At 45.1% G+C, this 21,849-nt stretch overlaps 1 protein-coding gene across 1 annotated transcript; it reads left to right on the top strand.

Moving 5' to 3' along the window:
• The first annotated feature begins 4,077 nt into the window (after positions 1-4,077).
• LOC121059107 (tubulin alpha-8 chain) lies at positions 4,078-14,179 on the top strand. Its single transcript, XM_040535519.1, has 5 exons — positions 4,078-4,188; positions 7,985-8,207; positions 11,371-11,519; positions 12,897-13,577; positions 13,786-14,179. Exons 1-5 carry the CDS (start codon positions 4,186-4,188, stop codon positions 14,077-14,079), a joined length of 1,350 nt encoding a protein of 449 aa, XP_040391453.1. The 5' UTR covers positions 4,078-4,185; the 3' UTR covers positions 14,080-14,179.
• Positions 14,180-21,849: the final 7,670 nt, after the last annotated feature.

Below are 21,849 nucleotides of genomic sequence, written 5' to 3'. Positions count from 1 at the left end.
TCATATTCACTGAAAATATGGTACACAGCCAAAGTCTGTGCTCTGCGGGCCTTGATAGCGTTACCAGACGCGGAGAAATTCTGGAGAAATATAAAAAATTCTCACACCGCACTCAGAAATAATATCCAGCAGAAAAAAAAAAAAAAAAGAGAATGTATTCAGGAAGTTGTGGATACATGATAGCCCCTAGGACTTTACATTAACGTTTAGTCAGACTAAATCCAATGCATTTCAGTCCCATGGAAATGTTTTTCCAGGCATCCAGCAACACCACCTTCTGTAGGGCTGCGTTATTTCTCGTCAGTGTAGCTATGGCAAGGCACACCAAGGCAAACTCAGCACAAGCCGCCAGCTGCCTGGTCCCACTGTCTCAATGCCCCTTTTATGCCGCTGGAGCCCAGGGACTGAAGCCTTATTGCAGTTCATGCAGTACAACAGAGCAGATTTCAGGTGCCCGAGTGGCTGTATGCAATTTGTCAAAATAGCACCAAAACCTGATTTTCTCACTGAAGTCAAGAAACACTTTGTGCAGCTGGGGCAGTCCTGGTAAGTCCAGATTATCGGGGATAATGCTGCTTTACAGAGCTGAGCTCTGTGCCAAAATCCATTTCCCAGAGCTGTTAAGACAAATCAGACCAGTTAATTAGTAGAGTAGTTAAGTATGTGAAAACCTCCGTTTAAGCTGGACCAAGGCATACTGTAATACCCCAGCCTGGCCTGAGTCCAATTTTACTTGTGAACTAAGCTGAGATGAGCACTTGCTGCACTCACTCAGTGAGACCGTTTTCATATCCTGCTTTTGCAAGCTGTCTGACCATTCTGGTTTTATGGTCCTGTGACATTTATAAAGGAGAATAAAACACCACAGTGTGATTGTGTGCCATTGACAATTCAGGGGCTGGCCCCATTGCTAACCTGCATTGGCAGAGTTGAAAGGACAGTTAGAGTAGTGTGAGTGTTATTTCAGGTCAGAGCATTTTATATTTCATGAAGTTTAAAAAAAAAAAAAAAAATCATTGTGGAAACTTCTTGTCTGTACATTTTAGAGCCGAGCTCAAACTTTGCTCACAGGTTGAAGATTTTCTTAGAAATTTGAAAGGCCAGAACCAAATGTATTTTTTGAATGAAAGCAAGACATTTTCACAGACTCACCTGATGCCTGAAATGGTAAGCTTAAAGGAGAAGGAAAAAAAAAAAACTCACTGAAATATTTAAAATGCAATTGCAATATGTGGTATCATGAAATAAAGTTTGGTCTGTTTTCTTTTTTATCTTTCAGGAGAAGCATTGAGAAAAGCACAACAGATGGCAGGACGAGAAAAAAATAAGATGTAACTTTTCTTTTTTTTTTTTTAAAAAAAGAGAGACTAAAGAAACTGAAATATTGTCGCTATTGTCATCTTTTATCTTCCATTAGCAATTGCTGTAATAGCTCATGGGATGTTGTATGATCACTGGGAGGAAGGGCAGTCCCAGAAGACAGCCTTGCACTTCAGGTGTGATCCTTCCCATTTGAGTGTGAACACTGGTGACTGCAGATTTCTGTTCTGCATGTCTCAGGCAGCTAGGGCATTGAGCCAGCACTGTGCCCTCGCTGCAGAGAAAGCCGATGGTGTCCTGGGCTGCATCAGGCAAAGCACTGCTAGCAGGGCGAGGGAGCTGATCCTGCCCCTCTGCTCAGCACCTGCAGCGCTGGGACCAGTGCTGGGCTCCCCAGCGCGAGAGAGACCTGGGCAGCCTGGTGGTGAACGTGCTGAGGGGCTGGAGCATCGCTGCTGTGAGCGGAGGCTGGGAGCTGGGGCTGCTCAGCCAGGAGAAGAGGAGGCTCAGGGGCAGCTCCCCAAGGCCTGCACGTTCCTGCAGGGAGGCGACGAGGGGACGGAGCCAGGCTCTTGTCAGCAGCACCCAGGGCCAGGCCTAGAGGCGCTGGGCACAACCTGGAGCCCAGGAGGCTCCCGCTGACCCCCAGCAGCACGGCTGTGCTGGGAGGCCGCAGCCCTGGCACAGGCTGCCCCGAAGCTATGGGGTCTCCTCCTTGGGGAGCTCCAAAACCGCCTGGATGTGGCCCTGGGCACCCTGCTCGGGGTGGCCCTGCTGGGGCAGGGGGGACTGGAGGGACTCAGGGGGCCCTTCCCACCTCCAGCACTCTGTGATTTTGTGACTCTGAGGACTGTCCTATTCTTCTCTACCAAACAGCTTCACTGAGGATACTGACTAAGCTAAAGGCACGTTGCAGCCAAGATTATACCTCAATGAAATGAGGCTAAGCAATTAGCATAAAACAAAGAAAATGAAAAAAACAGAAAGACAAGTCCTCTCAGGTCTCAGAGCCAACTGGAGCATATTATAAGAGCTCAGCTGGAATGGGGGTTTATTAGAAGTTTAATGTTGATTGCATTATTCAAATATATACCAACCTGATAAGACTAAGCACATAGTTTGTGCTTGTTGAGGACTAGATTACTTAAAAGCACAGAAGACATTTTAAAAATAAACTAATTGCAAAGCTGTATGTATTCATCTGATGTCAACAGCCCTCACCATCCAGCTAACAGTTCCAAAAAGGTTTCCATTCCATACTCACAGTATGGTTATTGAGCAGAAGAAAGTAGATCCTGCTGAACATATAAGTACTCATATGTGTGATTGCTCCCCACCATCCCCCAAACCCTCGTCAACCTTCCCCTTGTGTGGAGGCAGCCAAATTCTCTAAATACAAGCAGCCTAGGACTGTCATATTTTAGCTGTTTTTCAGCCAGCTACTCACATTTGGCATAATTCTTTGGAAAAACAAGTATATCAATATTACTTCTGCCTTCCCCCCTCCCTCCACCTCTCTGTCCTTCTCTCTCATTCTGATCCTTGCTTCCTGGAGGCCTTCTGCCCGTCTTTTCTTTCAGTAATTCTGAGTTTGTACCCTCTCAGGTTTCATTTCCACACCCTGTGCTGGAATGATCACAGTGACTTCAGAGACAGCGATAGAAGCATCCTTAACGGGTTTTAGTTATCAACCTCTTGAGCTCAGTAGTACTGAGGGGGTTTACCAATTTCCGTCACTTTTTCCAGCTACCTATAGGCCCTGGTGAGCTGACACAACTGCATCAGGCTCCCGTCAGGTGTTAAGCAACCATTGTGCCCCTTCTGTTGAAGCTGCTCACAGGAGTGGAGAGCTACACAGGAAGAGGAAAACACAATCTACTTCTTTGTTATTGCTTAAAATTGTTTCAAATATGTATCCTGCCCTCAAAAGCTTAGCTCAGCAGGGGGAGAAGCGATTTCCTGAAATTGATGCTGTGCTTCCCATGGCACTCCGGTTATGAAGCTTCCCATGCATGCCATGTAGCTGCCACTTTCCAACCAAAAAGTAAGTTTGGCGATGTCATCAGTATTTCTGTTAATATAAATGTTAAATATTATATTAATATTTATATTAATTTTATTATTAATATTGGGACACACCACAGGGTTTTTACACCGTCTTAGCACTTGGTTTAAATTGGGGCATTTACTCAACATATTTATTTCAACATGAAACGCAATGATTTTATTAGGGTTTTTTCTGGATCAGGTTCTTTGGACTTAAGTCCTTCTCGTTGTGTGACTATTGCTTCTGGTGATCGTTGGCCAAGCACGGTGTAGCCCGGTAACTTCCACCACCAGAGCAGAGCTCCCTCAGGGCCTGCCTGGTTTGGGGTGACCCAAGCACCAAGCCCTTTGCCTGGCCGCTTTGGCCAGACACGGGCGGGCTCTGACCGGAGGCCAGCGCGGAGCCCCCCGGCCCGGAGCCATGAGGAAGCCGCGGCCCCTCAGCCTGAGGAGAAAAAATGGGCGCTGCCCTCCGTTGGCGGGAAGGCTGAGCCCCGCCCCCCTCCCCGCCCCTCTTTACGAACCAACCAATAGCTCGCGCAAGAAGCTGAAATTCATATCTGCGCTCCAATCGCGCGGCCCGCTCCGCCGCCGCCCGGCGCCGATTGGGAGAGCGGACAGTCTCCAAGCGCAGCCACCCAATAGCGCTGCGAGCGGGCGACGCCTCCGGGCGAGGCGTAGCCAATGAGCAGGACGGAGGGAGCCAGCAGCCCCGCCCCTCCTTTATATAGGGCGGGCCGGGGAAGGGCGGCTGCATTCGCGGCGCTGCCCAGACCCGTTGCGCGTCTGCTGCCCCCAGCGCTGCCGGCCCGAGGAGCCATGGTGAGCGGGGCGGGGGGAGGCGGCGGCCGGCTCGGCTCCAAGCGCTGAGACGGGGACAGGGGAAGGGGTCGGAGAGGCCGGGCGAGCCCTGCTCCTGACGGCGGGCGCGGAGCGTAACAACTGGAGGCGTCCCAAAATGGAGGCGGCTCCGCCGAGAACATGGCGGCGGCGGCGGGGCCCCGCGCCCCCCCGGGGCTGTTGGTGCGGGGTCCGCTGAGAGGAGCTGAGGCGCCCGTAGGGGGTAAACAGCGGGGAGGGAGGTGCCCGGGGGGGGAGAGGTGCCGGAGGGCTCCCCCTCTGGGGGACGCTGGCACCCGGAGCCCCGCTCGTCTCGTCCCGGCGGTGAGGGAAGGGGCAGCGGGGGGGGGGGATTTAATTCCTCCGGGGCTCGGCCGGGTAACGAAGCTGGAGCGGAGCGCCCGTGGGAGGCACCGCTTGGGGGTACGGAGGGGGGGGGCTGAAAGGTGGGGGGGTGGCAAGGGGTGGGGGCAGCGCCCTGCCTTCCAGGGCAAGGAGCGGGGGCTTCGGGGCAAGCACGGAGACCTTGCCTGCATGGCAAAGCCCTCGTGCAGGAGAGGATTTAAGAAACGTGATGATGTGCGGGTTTAAGAAATGTGACAGACCGCTTCTGCGTCTGCATGGATGCACAGAAAATGCTTGTTGAGTTGACAGTGGTTAAACGCTATGAGAGCACTGGGGGGGTGAGAGGTGATGTCCTTGCTGTGTTCTTACCCTCCCCTGGGAGCTGTTCATGGTCACGTTTTTAGCTGAAGCAGTGTCAGCGTGACTGCAGCCCCCCACCTTCGCAGGGGGTGCAGTTATCAAGGATAACACCAGTGGTGAGAGATGAGCTTCATACTTGGGAAACCACGTTCCTGGCTATGTTGTTGAACTTGGTCTAAGCCAGTACAGCCGTTTTCATGAAACTTTGCTTTCCCTCTACACAGATGAAGCTGTGCCTGAAATACTGTGCTGGAGAGTGTAAGGGGCCTAGAGCATGATCCACAAGGACAGTTGGAGAGAGCTGGGCTTCTGCAGTCTGGCAAAGAGTACAGCATGGGAATATTTAATAGTCTGCAGCTACAGAAAAGGCAGTTACAGAAGACAAGCCAACACTCTTAAGCTGGAGCAGATCATGTAACAAAAGGAGGCAGAGGCAAATAGGGGCTTGGGAGGTTTGGGTTGGGTGCAGAACTGCCCAGGTTCTGTGGGAAACTTCAGTGAAACTGAGTCTGTGCTTGAAAATAGTGTATGGAAGTGGAAGGTGTGGGAGGGTCTGTAGTCTTAATTCCTTCAGTGTTCTGTGTCCTGACTTGTGGCTTGAATACGGCATTTAACAGTACTGTGTGTAGTACGTAGTTAAACCTTATTAACATGACACTGTGGTGATATGTGAAGGCCGAAAGCTGTAATGACAGTTGTCTGTTGCCTCTCTTTAGGTCTTGGACACTGCACTTCCCAGGCTCAGGGTTTGTTCTGTTGGTTAGTGTTCTTGGTGGGAAGGGAATATGCAGACTCTTAGACATCAGTGTCTAATAGTAATTCTTGTTTCACTAAATAGCCACCTACTATATAAAGGTACTTGGTAAAATTACAGAAAAGCAGTTGAAGAGAGCTCCCAAAGCAGGGCCAAGACTAGTGCCAGGTCAGGTTTGCGTGACCGATTTTTGTCAATCCAGACTTTGAAACCCTCCGAGGATGCAGATCTCTTCCTGCCTCTCTGGTGACCTGTTCCAGGGCTGCACCACCCTGCAGGTGAAGCTTTTCCTAACACCCAGCCCAAATTTTCCAGCATCCTCCTAACACTGACCTGAAGCCTCCTGCAGGGGAGGGAAGAGGAAGGATTCTCTTGCAGCGTGTCTCCCCTTTGGTAGCCTGGTACATTGCTTGCCTCGTTCAGGATGAGGATGCCTTGCTGAACGTCCAGGATGGTTCCTGTGGTGACCCCCAGGATCTCTTCAGCAGGGCAGCTTCGCAGTTATCTGTTTCTTTATTTGTACTGAGGTATGGGGCTCACTCTGCCCCGAGTGCTGAACTTTGTACTTGATCAAAGTAAACATGCATGTGTTTAAGATGACACCTGCAGGACCTGAACTGGGGCTGTGTTGTCCAGGCTGTATGTTCCAAGACTTTTTTTAAATATAAATTGTCATTTTTTGTGTAGTTTCAAGAAGTGATATTAGTTCATTTGATGCTGGAAAGCCCGTCCTTATTTTGACATCCTCCATGCTTTCACCTTTTTGGGCAAGCTAGTCCCTACGCACTTCCTTTCAGTGACCTCCAACTGCTTAGGAGTTTTGTTAGGAGTGTACCTCACTGGTAGGACGTGGTTGCAGGTGAGGCTGCACATTGATGGGGTTAATATTGTACTTTTTCCTCTCAATGGAAAAGAGTTGCAGGCTGGCCCGCTTCCCTGGGAGTTGGATGTGGCCTGGCTTCTCTGGGACAGCGCAGCCTTGCTGGCTGTGTACTGAAGCTGCCCTGTTTACAGTGTGTGGGTTGGCTGTCCTCTGCTGTTCCAGTACCTTGCCAAACCCAGTGCTTTCTCCTGGAGACAGATGAAGCAACAGCCTTGGAGAGGAGCAGGATGGCAGCAGCTCTGAGCACGGCTGGTTGCAGAGGCTGTGGATTGCTCTGGGCGCTGTATATCTGAATGGACAGCTTAGGTTGGAGAGCTGAAATTGTTCTTGGCTTCTCAGTCCTGTAGTTGAGAACAGGTGGTGTTTTTAGCAAATAAAGACTAATTTCTTGGTGTTCCCAAGGAAATTAAAAAATGCTGCTACTTCCCTACGTTAGTCCTGTGAACTAGGCAGTTCTAGATCCTGCTTATCCTGGAGTTTTTGGAGACTAATTTTATCACCCAGTTGTAGGGTGTGAACGTGGTAAAATGCGACTTACTCAAAACTGTTCTATACTCAGAAGAATGTGTTTGACTCTAACTCAAAGCCAGAAGTTACTATAAAATGCTACGGACCAGGAGTCTGGAGATAGTTCAGTTGTGGTTTGGCTTTTAATATTCAAAGCTCTATGGTGAAATATAAGGAAGCTGGCACTGTGCTCTGGACATCAAAGGCAACTTGGGAATCTGAAAATGGGTATGAATTGTTCTTCCTGCTGACACAAACTGTTTTGTACACAGCTTTAATGAGGTTCAGTGGAGTAGAGTACTGTTCAGTGCTAAGGAGTTCATTATTTTGCACGCAGCGATGCAATATGAGCCCTAATGTTTCGCATTTACAGAGTGATAGTAGGGGTTTGGATAGGCAAAGACTTCCTTGTGAATGGGAAATTGTCCTAAAGTGATCAAGAGATTTTTGATTTCGTGTATGGATGTACCAAAATGGCCCTGGGTCCTGCAGAAGGTTTTGCTCCCTCTGGTGGCAGTGTTTATGGGGCTTGGAGTGTTGGGATGGTTTTCTGGATGTGTAGGCAAAAAAAAAAAATACACACCAGGTGTAGTCATCAGTTTTTCTAAATCAGTATCTGTTATGAAGAGAAGTTGGCTGAAGGATTTGGAAGAGTTGATCAAACTCTTCTTGTCTCTTTGAGGATAGGATGAACCAAGAGAAATCAGTCTGTAGGAATGACAATGTCCAGAAGGGCCCCAGGTAGATGGTGGCTGAAAGAAGCTTTTTTTGTCCTGCCGGCCTTTGTGCCAAATGGCCCTAACACCAAGACAATAAGGCCAAGGTTTTAACAGCTTTGCAGTATGGGAGTTCAAGCTGTGTGCGCGAACGTTTTCTAAACAAGGAAACTGCTGTTTCTGTAGAGTGATCCAATGCTTTCCTCCCCGCAGCGTGAGTGCATCTCAGTCCATGTTGGTCAAGCTGGTGTGCAGATCGGAAATGCCTGCTGGGAGCTCTACTGCCTGGAGCATGGCATCCAGCCCAACGGTACCATGCCGAGCGACAAAACCATCGGCGGCGGCGATGATTCCTTCAATACCTTCTTCAGTGAGACTGGTGCAGGAAAACACGTCCCTCGGGCTGTGTTTGTGGACCTCGAACCAGCAGTAATAGGTAAATACAGCGTTCTGTGCTAGGGTCTGTAGAGCGTGCTGGTAGATTGAATTTAACTTGGATGTTTTTGCCTAAGGGACCCATTTCCCTAGTCTTGTGACTTTGGGGCTTTAAATTTTTACTGTGCAAAGCTTCTCTACATCTGCCTAGTAATGGGAAACGCTCGGCTTTGTGTTCATTGAGACTGTGGCAAATAATGGGTGCTCTGGGGCCCTAAAGAATTAAACACTGTCTTCTGCTAGCCTGTGGAATTCTGAATATGCCACATGCGTTTGCTATAGAAGCTACTGGTTACAGCCTCTTGAAACCATATGGTGTGGTGTGTACAGTAGGCAGCAGCAACCTTTTAGAAAGTTGATAGACATCACGAAGTAGATTTCTTGTACGTTGGAGCGATTCCTGTGCTTTCCCAAAACAATCTTCTAGCTTGTGTAGCGCTTGCAGTAGTGCATCTCAATTGTTAGCCTAAAGGCAGGGACCTCCAAGTATACACTACAACTTCCTGCAGCCTAATCTTGGACTAATGAGCAACTCCTATCCTGGAGGTCAGTTGTAGCCATGCTCTGACAGTACTGGCTCTTAATGTTCAGCCCACGCATCTGCCCCTGACCAATTCCCCATTCGGTGGCATTGGCTGCTCCCCCGTTTCGCAAGGCCCCTTCCCTGAGACACCAGTGGTGTTCTTGCTCTTGCCAAATCCGTGTGCATGAAGTAATTCTGCCGGAGTCAGCTTTGGCTGTCTTGCCCTAGGTGGTGATTTCAGGCTCTCAGAGGAGGTCTGCATTGCCTGTGCTTGCGCAGTTGCTGTGTTCATCTGTTTTCTGTAATATGTAGAAAGATTGGGAAGGGGAGGTGAGTGAATAGGCTTGGGCTACTCCTGGATACGCAAATTCAGGGTTCTTTGTGGGTGAACTACCACACTACAAACCACTGTGGCAATACAGTGGGATGAATTCTGCGGGAGAGCAAAAGGCTGAGCAAGTCAAGGCTGGGAGTGCCAGACTGAGCTTTGGAACAGAGTTACCTAGCTTGGAGAAGGCCTTCAAGGTCATCGTGTCCAAGCGTAAACCCGAACCGCTGAGTTCCATCACTAAGCCACAGCCCTTAGGGCCGTGTCCACTGAGTCAAAGCACGTTCTGGCCCTATGCTGTATTATTCCCAGGAGCTGTTGTAGGTCAGATATTCTGTTTTCTTGAGCCCCATGGTTGTTGCTTCCTCTGCTGCTGGCCAGGTGGTGGCTCTAAGGAACCAGGAAAGGCTGAGAAATGAGGTGGAGGAGAGCAGGTGGCAAAGTTCTTGCCTTGCCTCTGGGGGAAGAGCTGGTGAGTCTTGGGACAAATTGCAAATGGCAGTGTTCCAGCGCTTGCTAATGATGTAAATGTAGTATGGGAGATTGGCAAAAGGCTGTCTTATGAAATGCTTGGTAATACTAGAAAAGTTGGGGCTTTTTGTTGCAAATGTTGCATTGTTTGCCTTTGGTGACTAGCCTGCTTTCCTTATTCCTGCCCTGCTTATTTGAAAACTATAGATCTAACTTCATGGGCAGGGCTAGCGTGGTTCTTTGCATGCAGCGAGCCCCTCTGCCCTGCTTGAGAAAACATCTACTGTGCGTGCAGCAGCTCTGTAGCTGCCATGTGTGTACGCCGGGGATTTCTGGAGCTTCATAACAATGCTGCCCTCACTGAAAGCAGCATGACTGCTGTCCATGTGCATCAGCTCTGTTTAGCAAGTGAAAATACTGTCAAAGCTTCCCACCAAGAAACAGGGCAGCAGAAACATGCCTAGGAATGTAAGAGTCTAAATCTGCCCCAGTGAGACACAAACGTGGAGGTCAGCATGTCCAGGGAAAACTTGCTTCAGCTGTCCACTCTACTCCAAGTTCTTCCTTCCAGCATGCTTTCAGAGTCCGATGACTATTCCTCTTAACTCTTCAGGCTGTTACTCCCCCAGAACCATCTTGACTCGTGTTGCCCCCACCAGTTATGTTTCTCCTGAGGTTCTATATTTTTCCCTTTTACCCTCCTTTCTCAGCTTAGAAAGGTAAAGCAGGAAGTCTTACGAACATCTGTGTTTCGAATAATAAAATTCTCTGAATTTTTTGTTCTGGTGCAGTCATGGAAATACTTTGGAGTATGGGACTGCAACCTACAGTGGTAGCCCGTCAGTCTAAATTGACTCAAATAATAAGTGTGTATATAAATCTTGAATTCTACACAGCTTTAAGTCTTGTGTACTTATTTTCAACTTAAAAAGAATATATGTGCACAGGCAACTTCATCTGTAGTTAATAAAGCTCTTGGCTTTCCACCTGATTTTAACTGAAGTATGGAGTGCTGCATTACAGTATAGCTCAAGAATGGCTTGAGCTAAACCAGAGACAAAGCTACGCGGAGTGCCTTTAGCTTTGCGGTAGGACAGAGCTTCAGCCTGCTAGATATAAGTGCATATTTCTGATAGCAAGTAGAGATCGTAACTCGGAATTGTTCTCCAGATCTGTAGCTGGGAAAGGGAGGGAGGTTGGACACGGGGGGTGGGGGGTGTTCTGTGTTCATTCATATGGTTTCTTTATAGCAGTCATTCATGCTAGAGTTTACATTTGCTCTAGTAATATTTGAACAACTGAATATCTGTACAGGAACATCTGTTCCATTTGAACATTCTCTTCTACCCTTGGCAGAAAGTGCAGTTAAAGGAAACGAGGGGATAGGCAAGCAGTGTAGGCTCTGACTGCCCATGGCTGCAGAAAGCTGCTTCTGGAGGACTTGGAAAATACGGAGGAAAAGCAGTATTTCAGATGTTAATTTGTGGAGTGGGCCTTGAACTGAGTCTTAAACTACAGTAGACTGATTCTGCTGGCATAGTTCAGTTACAAATTGTTCTGGCAGGTCAAAAACCTAAACTTTTTGTGAAAAGAGGGCAGTTTCCGAAGCAGTAATTTCATTTTTCTCGGGTATTTAGCACTTAGACTGTACTATGTATTTGGTATCGCCTTCTAATAGAAAACAAGCTGCTTTTTATCTACCTATATAGGCTAAGGTATTTTAGTCTGGATACCTTCAGAAGTAGGTATCCAGACTTTGAAAATACCTAGGTATCCAGGTGTTTGAAAAAACTGATCTACATAGAAAGTTAACTTACAAAAATATGTATCTTGTCTCCTCAGATGAAGTTAGGAATGGGACATACAGGCAACTCTTTCATCCTGAACAACTGATATCTGGTAAAGAAGATGCTGCAAATAACTATGCTCGAGGTCATTACACTGTTGGGAAAGAGATAATTGACCTAGTCCTGGAACGTATCAGGAAACTGGTAAGACATTTCACTGGAGGCTCTTAAACAAGTTTCTTTATCTTGTTTTACAGGGTTTGGAAATTAGGTTTTGGAAATTGTCAAAATACATAGGCCTGTAAGCTCTGCTTTAATTTGTTCAATGGTAGGAGAAGCTGTGGACTTAACTCTGCATCCGTTTTTATTCTTAGAGGATGTTTGGATTACTTCTATCAGATAGGGCTTCCAGATGACCTAAAATATTGATGAGATATCCAAAGTTTTTTTTAGCTTCGTGTTAACTTCAGAAAGCCAGGACAGAGATGATTCTGATTTGCATAGTTTCTGCTGGAAAAGGATTGGTCTCTGGCTGGAGCTCTTGCAAGGAAGCTTAAGTAGGTGTGTTTGCTTATGTGGTTTAGACTTTTGTTTGCATTTCCTCGTGTTAAAATTTCTGATTCAATTTTATGGTAACAGCAGTAGAAAAGGGAATAAATCCCAGGAGGTTGTGATGGTTCAGGCTTCCTAGTACTTTGATCATGTGGCAGATCATGAAGCCATCAGCTTGGGTTAGAGTTCCCTTTTTAGGGCAGTTAGTATATACTTTGCCAAATCTGTGTCACAAAGGCAAGGTGTTCTCATTGTGTTTAAAAAAAAAAAAAACGGACTTTACCTCTGGTGCTTTAATATGGAATGCTAAATGAGTTAGTAGAAAACACACCTTTTGTGGATCAAAGCTGATATTATCAACACTTGGCTGCCACAGGCTCTAGAGCTAAAACTGTAGCAGGCTGTACTTTGACCTGAGAAATATGGTTATAACTTCCTCTTACAAGCTGTTTTAATTCCCTGCCAGTCCTGGGAATTCAGGTAAGCATCATGTGGCACTCTTTTTCTCAGGATGAGGCAGTCTAGCTGCTTCATCTGAGAAGACTAAACTGGAATGGCAGCATAATACTTCTTGACAGGTCATCTCCCTGAACTGAGCTGCGTGCTTGCAGCTTGTGCAGGACTATAGCAGTAGTTCTAAGATGGGGTATCCTACACTGTATGCAGATAGAGAATATCAAATCAGCATAAAGGGTAGACGATCTATAGCTCTTTGAATATTGCTTTGTTTAATTGTTAACTGCCTTGGCATGAGAACGGGGGTAGAGAAAGCTTTGAGGTAGTAATTTCAAGTGGAAGGGCTGTCTTCCAGCATGTAGGTGGTTTAAAACAGCTAAGAATACAAGTTTGGAATGTTTTTCTATGGGATAATTCCTTGATAAATGATGGATGAATTAAATATTAGTTTCCTGAAGCTTGATCAGTTGGCACGTGTAAGAATTGTTATCTTTCATGAGTTTTTGAAGTAGGCTTGTTTTGGGATTCTTAATATGTATACAATTGCTATAACATATGTATTTTCTCTTTCAGTCTGATCAATGCACTGGCTTGCAGGGTTTCCTGATTTTCCACAGTTTTGGGGGAGGCACTGGCTCAGGTTTTACTTCCCTGTTGATGGAACGCCTATCAGTTGACTATGGGAAAAAATCAAAATTGGAATTTGCCATCTACCCTGCGCCACAGGTCTCAACAGCTGTTGTTGAGCCGTACAACTCCATCCTGACTACCCACACCACCCTGGAGCATTCCGACTGTGCCTTTATGGTTGACAATGAGGCCATCTATGACATTTGCCGTAGGAATCTGGACATTGAACGCCCGACCTACACCAATCTCAATCGCCTCATTGGCCAGATAGTGTCTTCCATTACTGCTTCCCTCAGATTCGATGGTGCCTTAAATGTGGATCTTACTGAATTTCAAACTAACTTGGTGCCTTACCCTCGCATCCACTTCCCGTTGGTAACATACTCCCCAATTATTTCAGCAGAGAAAGCCTATCATGAGCAACTCTCTGTGTCCGAGATCACCAACGCGTGCTTTGAGCCATCCAATCAGATGGTGAAGTGTGACCCTCGCCATGGCAAGTACATGGCCTGCTGTATGCTGTACCGTGGGGATGTTGTCCCCAAGGATGTCAATGCTGCTATTGCTGCTATCAAAACCAAGCGCACAATCCAGTTCGTGGACTGGTGTCCTACTGGTTTTAAGGCAAGTCTCAGTTGCATCATGAATCTCTTGGACTTGTTGTTCACTGTAATGGGCGTACAAAGTGTATTTTCTCATTAAAATCTTCTGTAGGTACCTGACTTTAATAAATGGAGGCTTGTGTTCTTGTACAGAGCTGCTTTCTGACTTTGACTATAGTCAATGTCAAATCCTAGAAGGCAACTCATGGTTTCTTCTGCTTTTCCCATAGGTTGGCATCAATTACCAGCCACCAACAGTGGTTCCTGGTGGTGACCTAGCCAAAGTCCAGCGGGCAGTGTGCATGCTGAGCAACACTACAGCCATTGCTGAGGCATGGGCTCGTCTAGACCACAAGTTTGATCTGATGTATGCCAAACGTGCCTTTGTTCACTGGTATGTTGGAGAAGGGATGGAGGAAGGGGAATTTTCAGAGGCTCGGGAAGATTTGGCTGCACTTGAAAAAGATTACGAAGAAGTGGGCACAGACTCGATGGATGGAGAAGATGAAGGTGAAGAATATTAAATACAACAAAAATGAATTGCAAGTCTCTGCCATTTACTGCCTTTTTAGTAGCAGTGTAAATCATGTCTGATGATTGGAATAAACTTCTTTAAGACATTCAGTAGTGTCCAAACACTATGTACCTTCATTAACCATATGCAAATAGTCTGTCTGAGATAAAATTTCTTTCTGAGAAAGATAGCCGAATAAAGTAATCATTCTAGAGTTAGAGGAGTTATTTTCCTTAAGGCATTGCTATTTAAAGAGCTAATAGTGCATATTTGCCCCCAGAATTCAAGACTAGAACGTGCTCAAGCTTTTGGTGGAAGATTTGAAGTTAGCTACTCTTTTTTTTCAAGGTTCTAAAGCTGCTGTCACAATACAAGGTAACAGGAACTAACCTTGTATTACTTAACCTTAAGAAAAGGTGCAACACCTCTAAAGACAAAGGCTACTTAATTTTTTTCTCCTATACATAGATTTGGCATGTATGGGTAATTGAGATGCAGTCTGCTGAAGGGGGAAGAGATGCCCTTTTGGGGGTGCAGTAGCATGAGAAACCTGTCGCTTCTGTCAGGACCTGTGGTGATTGCCCTGGTGCTGTTTGGTCCTCCCCCAGTGATGCAGTCCCTGCCTGTTGGCTTTCTGTGGAGCGAGCCTTGTGGCTGAAGCTCAGTTCAGAGCAAAAATCTGGAGCTAGCTGGCTGGGGTTAAACACCAGTTTTCCCTTAAGTGATTCTTTTTCAGAAATCAGTTCATTGGTTCAGCTTATATGGAAAGCAGAAGAATGAATGGTAATTCACATATCTGATGTAACACAGGAGGATTTGGCTAATCGGGTTATCTTCGAATGTGACAGCTTCTGTGAAACCTTCAGCATGATCTGGGTGGGGGACTGGGAACACAAGTAGTGATCCACAAGCCAAATAACCTGTTTCCATTTCTGCCTTAGATGGATGATTCCGAAAAATTTCTCCAACCAAAGTATCAAAGGTGGAATAGTCAAATGTGATGCTTGATTATCATTGTTACATGATACCAAAGTCTGACCCCAAGAGACTGGCACTTGAGATGAATTCCTCCTAGTCCTAGTTCAACCTTATTTGTATTCCTTCTGATTTAATTGTTGAACATGATTCAGGCCAAGCCTTGAAGCCTGTCTTAGTTGATTAAGGTGAGCATACCTGCTTAGCAGGAGTCTTGGCTATGGTAAGAAAAATGCCTTAACTTCCTTCTGTATGGGAAACCTACAGTACTTAGATAATGCTGCAATATTTGACATGAACTCACAGAATGGGGATCTTTCCCTGACCTCAGTTTTAGCTGTGACTTGGGTGTGCTTGCTCTACTCAGTGGGGGTATCACTTTTAGTTTAGACTTAGAGGCCACTTCTGTAGACTGAAGCCCTAGCAGAATAGCCTGATCTGCAAGGGCTGCTCATTTGCTCAGACAGCGAGCCTAAGTTGTTGCGAGTTACCATGCTGCTTGTGTTCTTGCAGCCACTGGGTTAAATCAATTCATCTGATGTGAAATTCATCTAATTTAGGGATGGGTGGAAGTTTTATATAGATGGGGGCAACCTCAGGCTTTATAACCTGCTTTATAACCTAGATCAACTGCTCAGACTGTCTTCTCAGCCATGATCTTCTACAAGTGTTGTATAAATCGTATCTCTGGTCATTCAGCATAGCTGATCATGTCTCGGGTTTCAGTGAGTTTCTCATTTGTTTTTGCTTGTTTTAGTTCCAGGGTAGACATGGACCAACTGTAGAATGCTTCAAGTCTTCTCGACTAACTTATTTTCCTGCTTAGGAGCTGATTAAGTAAATGTGCTAGGCATAGCCCAAGAGGCAGTCACATTCATTGCAAGTCAGATTGACTTCATTTGCTTGCATGTATTCAGATTTTTAATGTGATGGAAATACCACAAGCATAGTATGTAGGGAGGCTGCTTCATGCCTTACAGATGTCTAGGTCTTTGGTGTGGAATCTCATACTAAAGTAGATCATGAATGCCATGGAGTTGCTAGTGCCAGCACCATGGTTGCGTTTAAAACTTGTGTACCAGCATGTGTTGGAGTGGATTTCTGAACAGGGCTTTAGTACAGGTTTTAGCAATGATTTGGTTTTTCTGTTTGGGATTTTTCTTTTCATTATGTGACGCCTGCACGCTCTGTTTCCTGCTGTTTGGTTTGTTGTGGTCCATTACACACACGGATTACCCTGTAGGATGCTGCTGATGTCATGGGAATTGGCCCCCAGTGTCAAAATGTCCTTTGTACAATGTACCTGTGCAAAGATGAGTTTGTGCAGGACAGCACTTCTTAGACTTCTTAGCATTCTTGTAAAAAGGATTCTGCATACCAAATGCTGAGTTCTTTGAAAACCCTGGACTGACTACGGAATCTCACTCAGTGCAGTCATTAGATTTGAGATGCATTATGCTTTCAATTTTTAAAGATAGGTAATGCAGCTTTGAGAAAATAGCAAGCTGAAAAGCTGCCAGTGGTAGGTTTAACAAGAGATGCTTGTCACCTGTTATACATTGGACTCATGCTAAAAATGCAGAGAGTCTCATCCTCCATCATACTCAATTTTTCTTCGTACCAGTATTAAGAAACATGCTGTTTCATTAGCTAGTGAGCAGTTAACTCGCAGCGTAGGCATATGCACAGTGAGCTAAGATAAGATAGTGTTTTTCTCAGATAGGAAGCCAAGGTAGTTACAGCAGGAAAATCCTGCTAAAACTGATCTTGCTTCAACTAGCTGCTGAAATCCTTAAACGTGCTATAATTGCTAGCTGCATGGTAGAATTAATGAATGGGTGGTTCATTTGTTTCCTGAAAGTGTAGAGGAGATCCTATACTGAATTAAAATCTGAGTAAGACTGAGTACCTGAAACTTTCAGAAGCTAAGGTTTTCAAAGTGACAAGGAAGTGACAACCTTTCTTTAAATCTGAACTTCTCATGCATGTCTTCATTGGTAAGAACCATCCCCATTCTTCTGCTTTGAAACTAGTTCTGTGCCTGTTTGCACTGGCAGAAGTGCAGGCATTACCTCCTGGTAGCTAAATATATCTCTACCTGTGGTGACACAGCTTTCTTCCATTATTGAGATTGGCAATTAATAGCTATCACCTGATATAAAATAACTTTATGACTCATTAAGTGGAGGAGGAGGAGGAAATGAGCTGGAACCCATGGTGTATTGCTGTGTACTTCGCTAAATTGCTGGTTGTATCTGTAAGATGTGCTCTGAGATGGTTCTGGTGCCATTCCAATGGAATGCAGTGCAACAGAATCTGACTTCCACCCACTCTGTCCTCTGAATAAGCAATATGAATAGCTTTTAATGGGCTAGTTATATATATAATATAGAAATTACATGTATTTCTAATTTCTGTAGTAAGTATGCCACAGTGTTGTTATATGAAATTCTTTCCACATTTTAGCTTTGTGGCCAGTATAGGTAATAAGCATACAAGTGCACGTGCTTGGCACCATTTCCGACAGAGCAGATTTTTCTTCAAATCATGTTCAGGAAGTGCTTTTTTACTTCGGATACTTTGAGACCACTTGGATAACATCTACCCTATAAGACTGTTGGTGAATAGAACCAACTTTTTAGGAAAGTGTAGCTCTTCGGAGAATTAGTTGGTAAGTAAGCATTGTCTGAAAAAAGTGGTGGCAGTGGTATTAAGCCTTGGTATTAAGGATTTTCTGGCTTTGCTTTGTGCCTGCCTTGCTATGTAATAGTGAGGAGTCATACAACAATATCTCATTGGCAGTTTAGTCACTTCTTATGGAAACTTATGAAAAAGCTAGAACAGCAAAGTCAATTCATTACTTTGCTAATGCGCTGTTGTAAATGTAGATAAAGTTTTTGATTGCATTGTCCCAAGCCTGCAGCCTTCAGTCTTGTTAGGCCTTCTGCTGACATGCTGCTTACCCTCCAAATTCTGCCGGACGAGCAAGGAGGATGTGATTCTGTGCTCAGCTCTGCACTTCTCAGCCAAATCTGCTTGTATGCAGCAGCAGACAGGTCTTGACATCTGATACACAATGCTGCTTATATGCTGCCCTATGCCATTCTCTTCTAACTTTTTAAAAGCCTGTTTCTGCCAAATCAAACTGTTTGCCTTTGTACAAGGTCAAGTTTTCCTTTATGTAGGAGACGCTTCGCAGAGGCAAAACTTCAGTTGTCTCTAATTATAACGCAGAGCTATTTTAATGTAACAGGGCAGCTTTTCACAGAAGTGCTGCAACAACATAAGATTCAAGTTACTTTTCAGGCCGTGTCTTTGTGCTGTTGAGCTCATATTTCTTTTGCAAGTCTTAAAAGTTTGGGAAGAAAAATCAGGCGATTAAACAGATACCGCGTCTTATGTAGGCAGTGTGCATTACCAGAGGTTGGGAAAGTACAGAGGACGTGTAATTGAGGCTCCTGTCAGGAATAAGGAACTGGATTAGGTGATTCCTGATCTCACAGATTCTTACATCGTATTTATAAGGAACTCATTCAAAAGAGAAGATGGTTTATGTTTGAACTCAGAAGTCATAGACTGGGCTTATAAATGAATTTGGCAGTAAAGAGCTGAACAATTTTTCGTCCTATTGCAGGACTCCCGTAGAAATGCTGTAGGAATTTTCCGTGTTTTCTGTGTATTGGCAAAGCGATGATGATTGATCCCTTCTCTGTATCACTCTGAATTATGCAACTTCCAGACTGTGTAAAGACTTTGATCTACAGATTTCTTCTAAAAGTTGGGCAAGGAGTTTAGAGGCTTGTAGTTTCAACTCTTAACGAAGAGAAGGAATGAGTGTTATAAGGTGGAAGAAATAAGAGTGCTCTGAAGGTAATGTAGGTGCTGGCTGACAAGGGCCTGGGAACTACCAGGAGACTAAATAAAAGGGTGGAAGGGCAAGAGTCATACAAAGGAGAGCCATACAAAGAGTGGTGCCTTTTGTGGAGCTTTGCAGTGAGTTGAGTCTGTTAAACCCCAGGCTCTCCATCTTCCTGATGCCACATGCATACCCACTAGTTTTCTGAAGACCATGCTTTCTGTGGCCAGCTTCATGTGACACAAAACATGCGACTTGTTGAAAAGACATCCAGTTCTTGTGGTAGTCTCTGGTTTCCTCAATGATGTGTAACATTTCCAGTCGTTTTTCAGGAGCATGAAAAAGTATGTTTCGAGTGCCTGTCTAATCTGACTGGATGGACTCTTCAGTGCTCGATGCTGGATTTGTATGTTGAGTGAGCCATGGTACCTTCACAGTTCCTCTGCAGCATTGTTTTAGTTTCCTTGATCTGTCAAGAGCTTGGAGTACTTGGACATAAAAAGCTAAATTCCTCTTTTCAAACGCTCTCTAGAAAACATCTGTAAACACTAAGATGATCTAGAAAACATTCTAGAAATACTTGGGAAAATGTTCTTTATTTTTATAATATTTCCTAATTTTCTAATATTTAAAGCAGTAGAAATACGTAGGAAAACTTTAAAGCCTTAAAGGAATTACTCAAAGAAAGCGCATCTTTTTAAAACAAAGGTAAGCACCTAACCCACTACGTGAGCTCAGTTCTATTTTAAGGTCTGCCTCAGGCTTCCTACATGATACCAGTAAGTGTGCTGGTGTTCTCAGTTTTGGTCCAGTACGTGCAAGATTTCAGTCGCCTGTTATGTTGACTGTAAAATGGAGCAGTTTTTGAGGCTGAGGGAAGAAAAAAGTAGGAGGAGTTCTGATTTTAGGCGGGAATAGTTAAGAATTCACGTTGTAAGAACAGGACTGGAGATCAGATGGTCATGGAGAAGTTAAAATAAAAACTTCAAGATAACTTTACAGGCTTCAGATTTTGTGCATATGGATACAATCAGAGCACCAGAAAGCCTGTCCCAAATGTGTTGCATTAATACTGTTTAGGCATTTCTCCCACTTCAGCCCTGTTAGCTCTTGGAAGTGATGGATGTTTAACTGCTATTACACTGCGCTGCGTGCCTGTTCATGAGTGTGTTTTTTCTGTAAATATTTTAGCATTGAAATGATGAGATGCTATTGCTAGTCTCTATGTGCATATTGCTACTTGAGCATCCATCTGTGAGCCTTGCTAGTCAGGCAGTTCACTGAACAGAGATGAGTGAAGGAGATACTTGTGGCCAAACAGTATGCCTTATGTTTGGGTAAGGTTCATTCTTCCAAATATTAGACCTGGACGTGAGTCACCTGTGGTCAGTGCTAGGTCTGCTAGGATTCTTTTACAGTATCAGGTAGTTCAGGAAGAAGATAAAACCAACAGAGGGCTTTTCCTGTCTATTCTAATACTAATGATAGAATTGCACAAACTTCCTCACCATGTGCTTGTTGAAGGTCTAAGCCCTTTTACTCCAGAACTGTGCATTTTACTTCCAGAGACCTGAGTTGGGATGAAAAGAATCCCTCTGTCCAGGATGGCTCAAACTTTCTCAACCTGTGCTTATTGTTCTGTTTCTGTCACCTGTGAATTTCTTTAAGATAATGGCCTTTAAAGGTTCCTGGCTCTTGTGTTTGTTCAAATTCCTTTTTCACAGGTGGATCGTAATGCTTCATGTGAGGGATAAATTCCAAGCAGCGTTCAAGAAGACTGCCAAGACCTTAAGCATCTCCACATTACTTTTTTTCAGAGCTCTATGGCTACAGCTGTCAAATGTATTTCATAGTCTTACATCATCACCACTTGCAAAAACTTCTTTTCAGTTGGCTGTATTCAGAGTGGAGATCTGTGGCTTTTCAGTTATTTCAAAATCCAGTTTGTGGAACCTGCCTTGGCTGAACGCTGCAGGTATGCATTGTTTCAAAGAGATGCTAATGTAACGTTGTCTGGCATTGTTTTCCAGCAGTTCTGGAGGTGATCTTGTGCAATTCTGCACTAGCTGTCAAAGCTATGTTGCATGCAGAGCTACTTTCAGTTTTGTTTGAATGTCTGTGTCTGCTGTTCTGGGACAATCTAAGCTGATCTAAACTGCTACCACTGTCCCAGTACTCCCTCTTTCATCACCCCTACAATCCTGTCTCTGCTCTTGCACTGGTTCTGGCACCGTTTTGTGTTAAATGGGCAAGAAAACTCACCTTCTTGGGGAAGGGAAAAGGGTCAAGCTTTCTCTTAGCTTCATGAGCTAAGATGGCTCAGCACAGGATCAGCTGAGGGCCAGAGCTGGCATAAGGGAGGCATGGGGTGCCATGGGCCTGCTTCAGCTGCAGTCGAACCACAGGCTCAACGAACCATAGGCTCAACCATTGTTTGGTGCTGACTGCTGCAAAATGGTTTCTGCCTTTGTTCTTCACGACTTATGGAGTGTTTCTGTGGAATGCAGAATCACGTGCATGCATCAGTGGAAGTGTCCCAGTCACGTCTCAGCACGTTACAGAACAGCTTCTGCCATTGTCCACAAATGCTTTTGAAAATGGTGTTAATGCCTTGCAGCGAGCACATATGGCACCCAGAAATGGAGGGTTTCCTCTTCCATGGCTTCTCTCATTCAGGCAACAGTTTCTGGCCCTTCTATGCAAAATGCTTCCGTTTCTTGTCGTATTCTTTCTGCTGTTTAGTGTTTATCTTCCTCCTTGTTTTCTCACTAAGTCTGTTTCTTGTTCACTGCTATTACAGTTATCAACATCGTTTAAGTTCCAGCTTCGTATATCGCAGCATATGTGCACTGGCTTCATTATCTGCAGTGCTACAAGCATTTAATGTCTACTACGTGTATCTGCATGTGTTAAACTTGCTGGATGACGCTGAGTGGGGCAGCTTGTCTG

Source organism: Cygnus olor, chromosome 24 (assembly GCF_009769625.2).
Source record: "Cygnus olor isolate bCygOlo1 chromosome 24, bCygOlo1.pri.v2, whole genome shotgun sequence".
Taxonomy (NCBI): Eukaryota; Metazoa; Chordata; class Aves; order Anseriformes; family Anatidae; genus Cygnus; species Cygnus olor.
The sequence above is the reverse complement of the archived record's forward strand: the minus strand, read 5'-3'. Positions and strand labels throughout refer to the sequence as shown.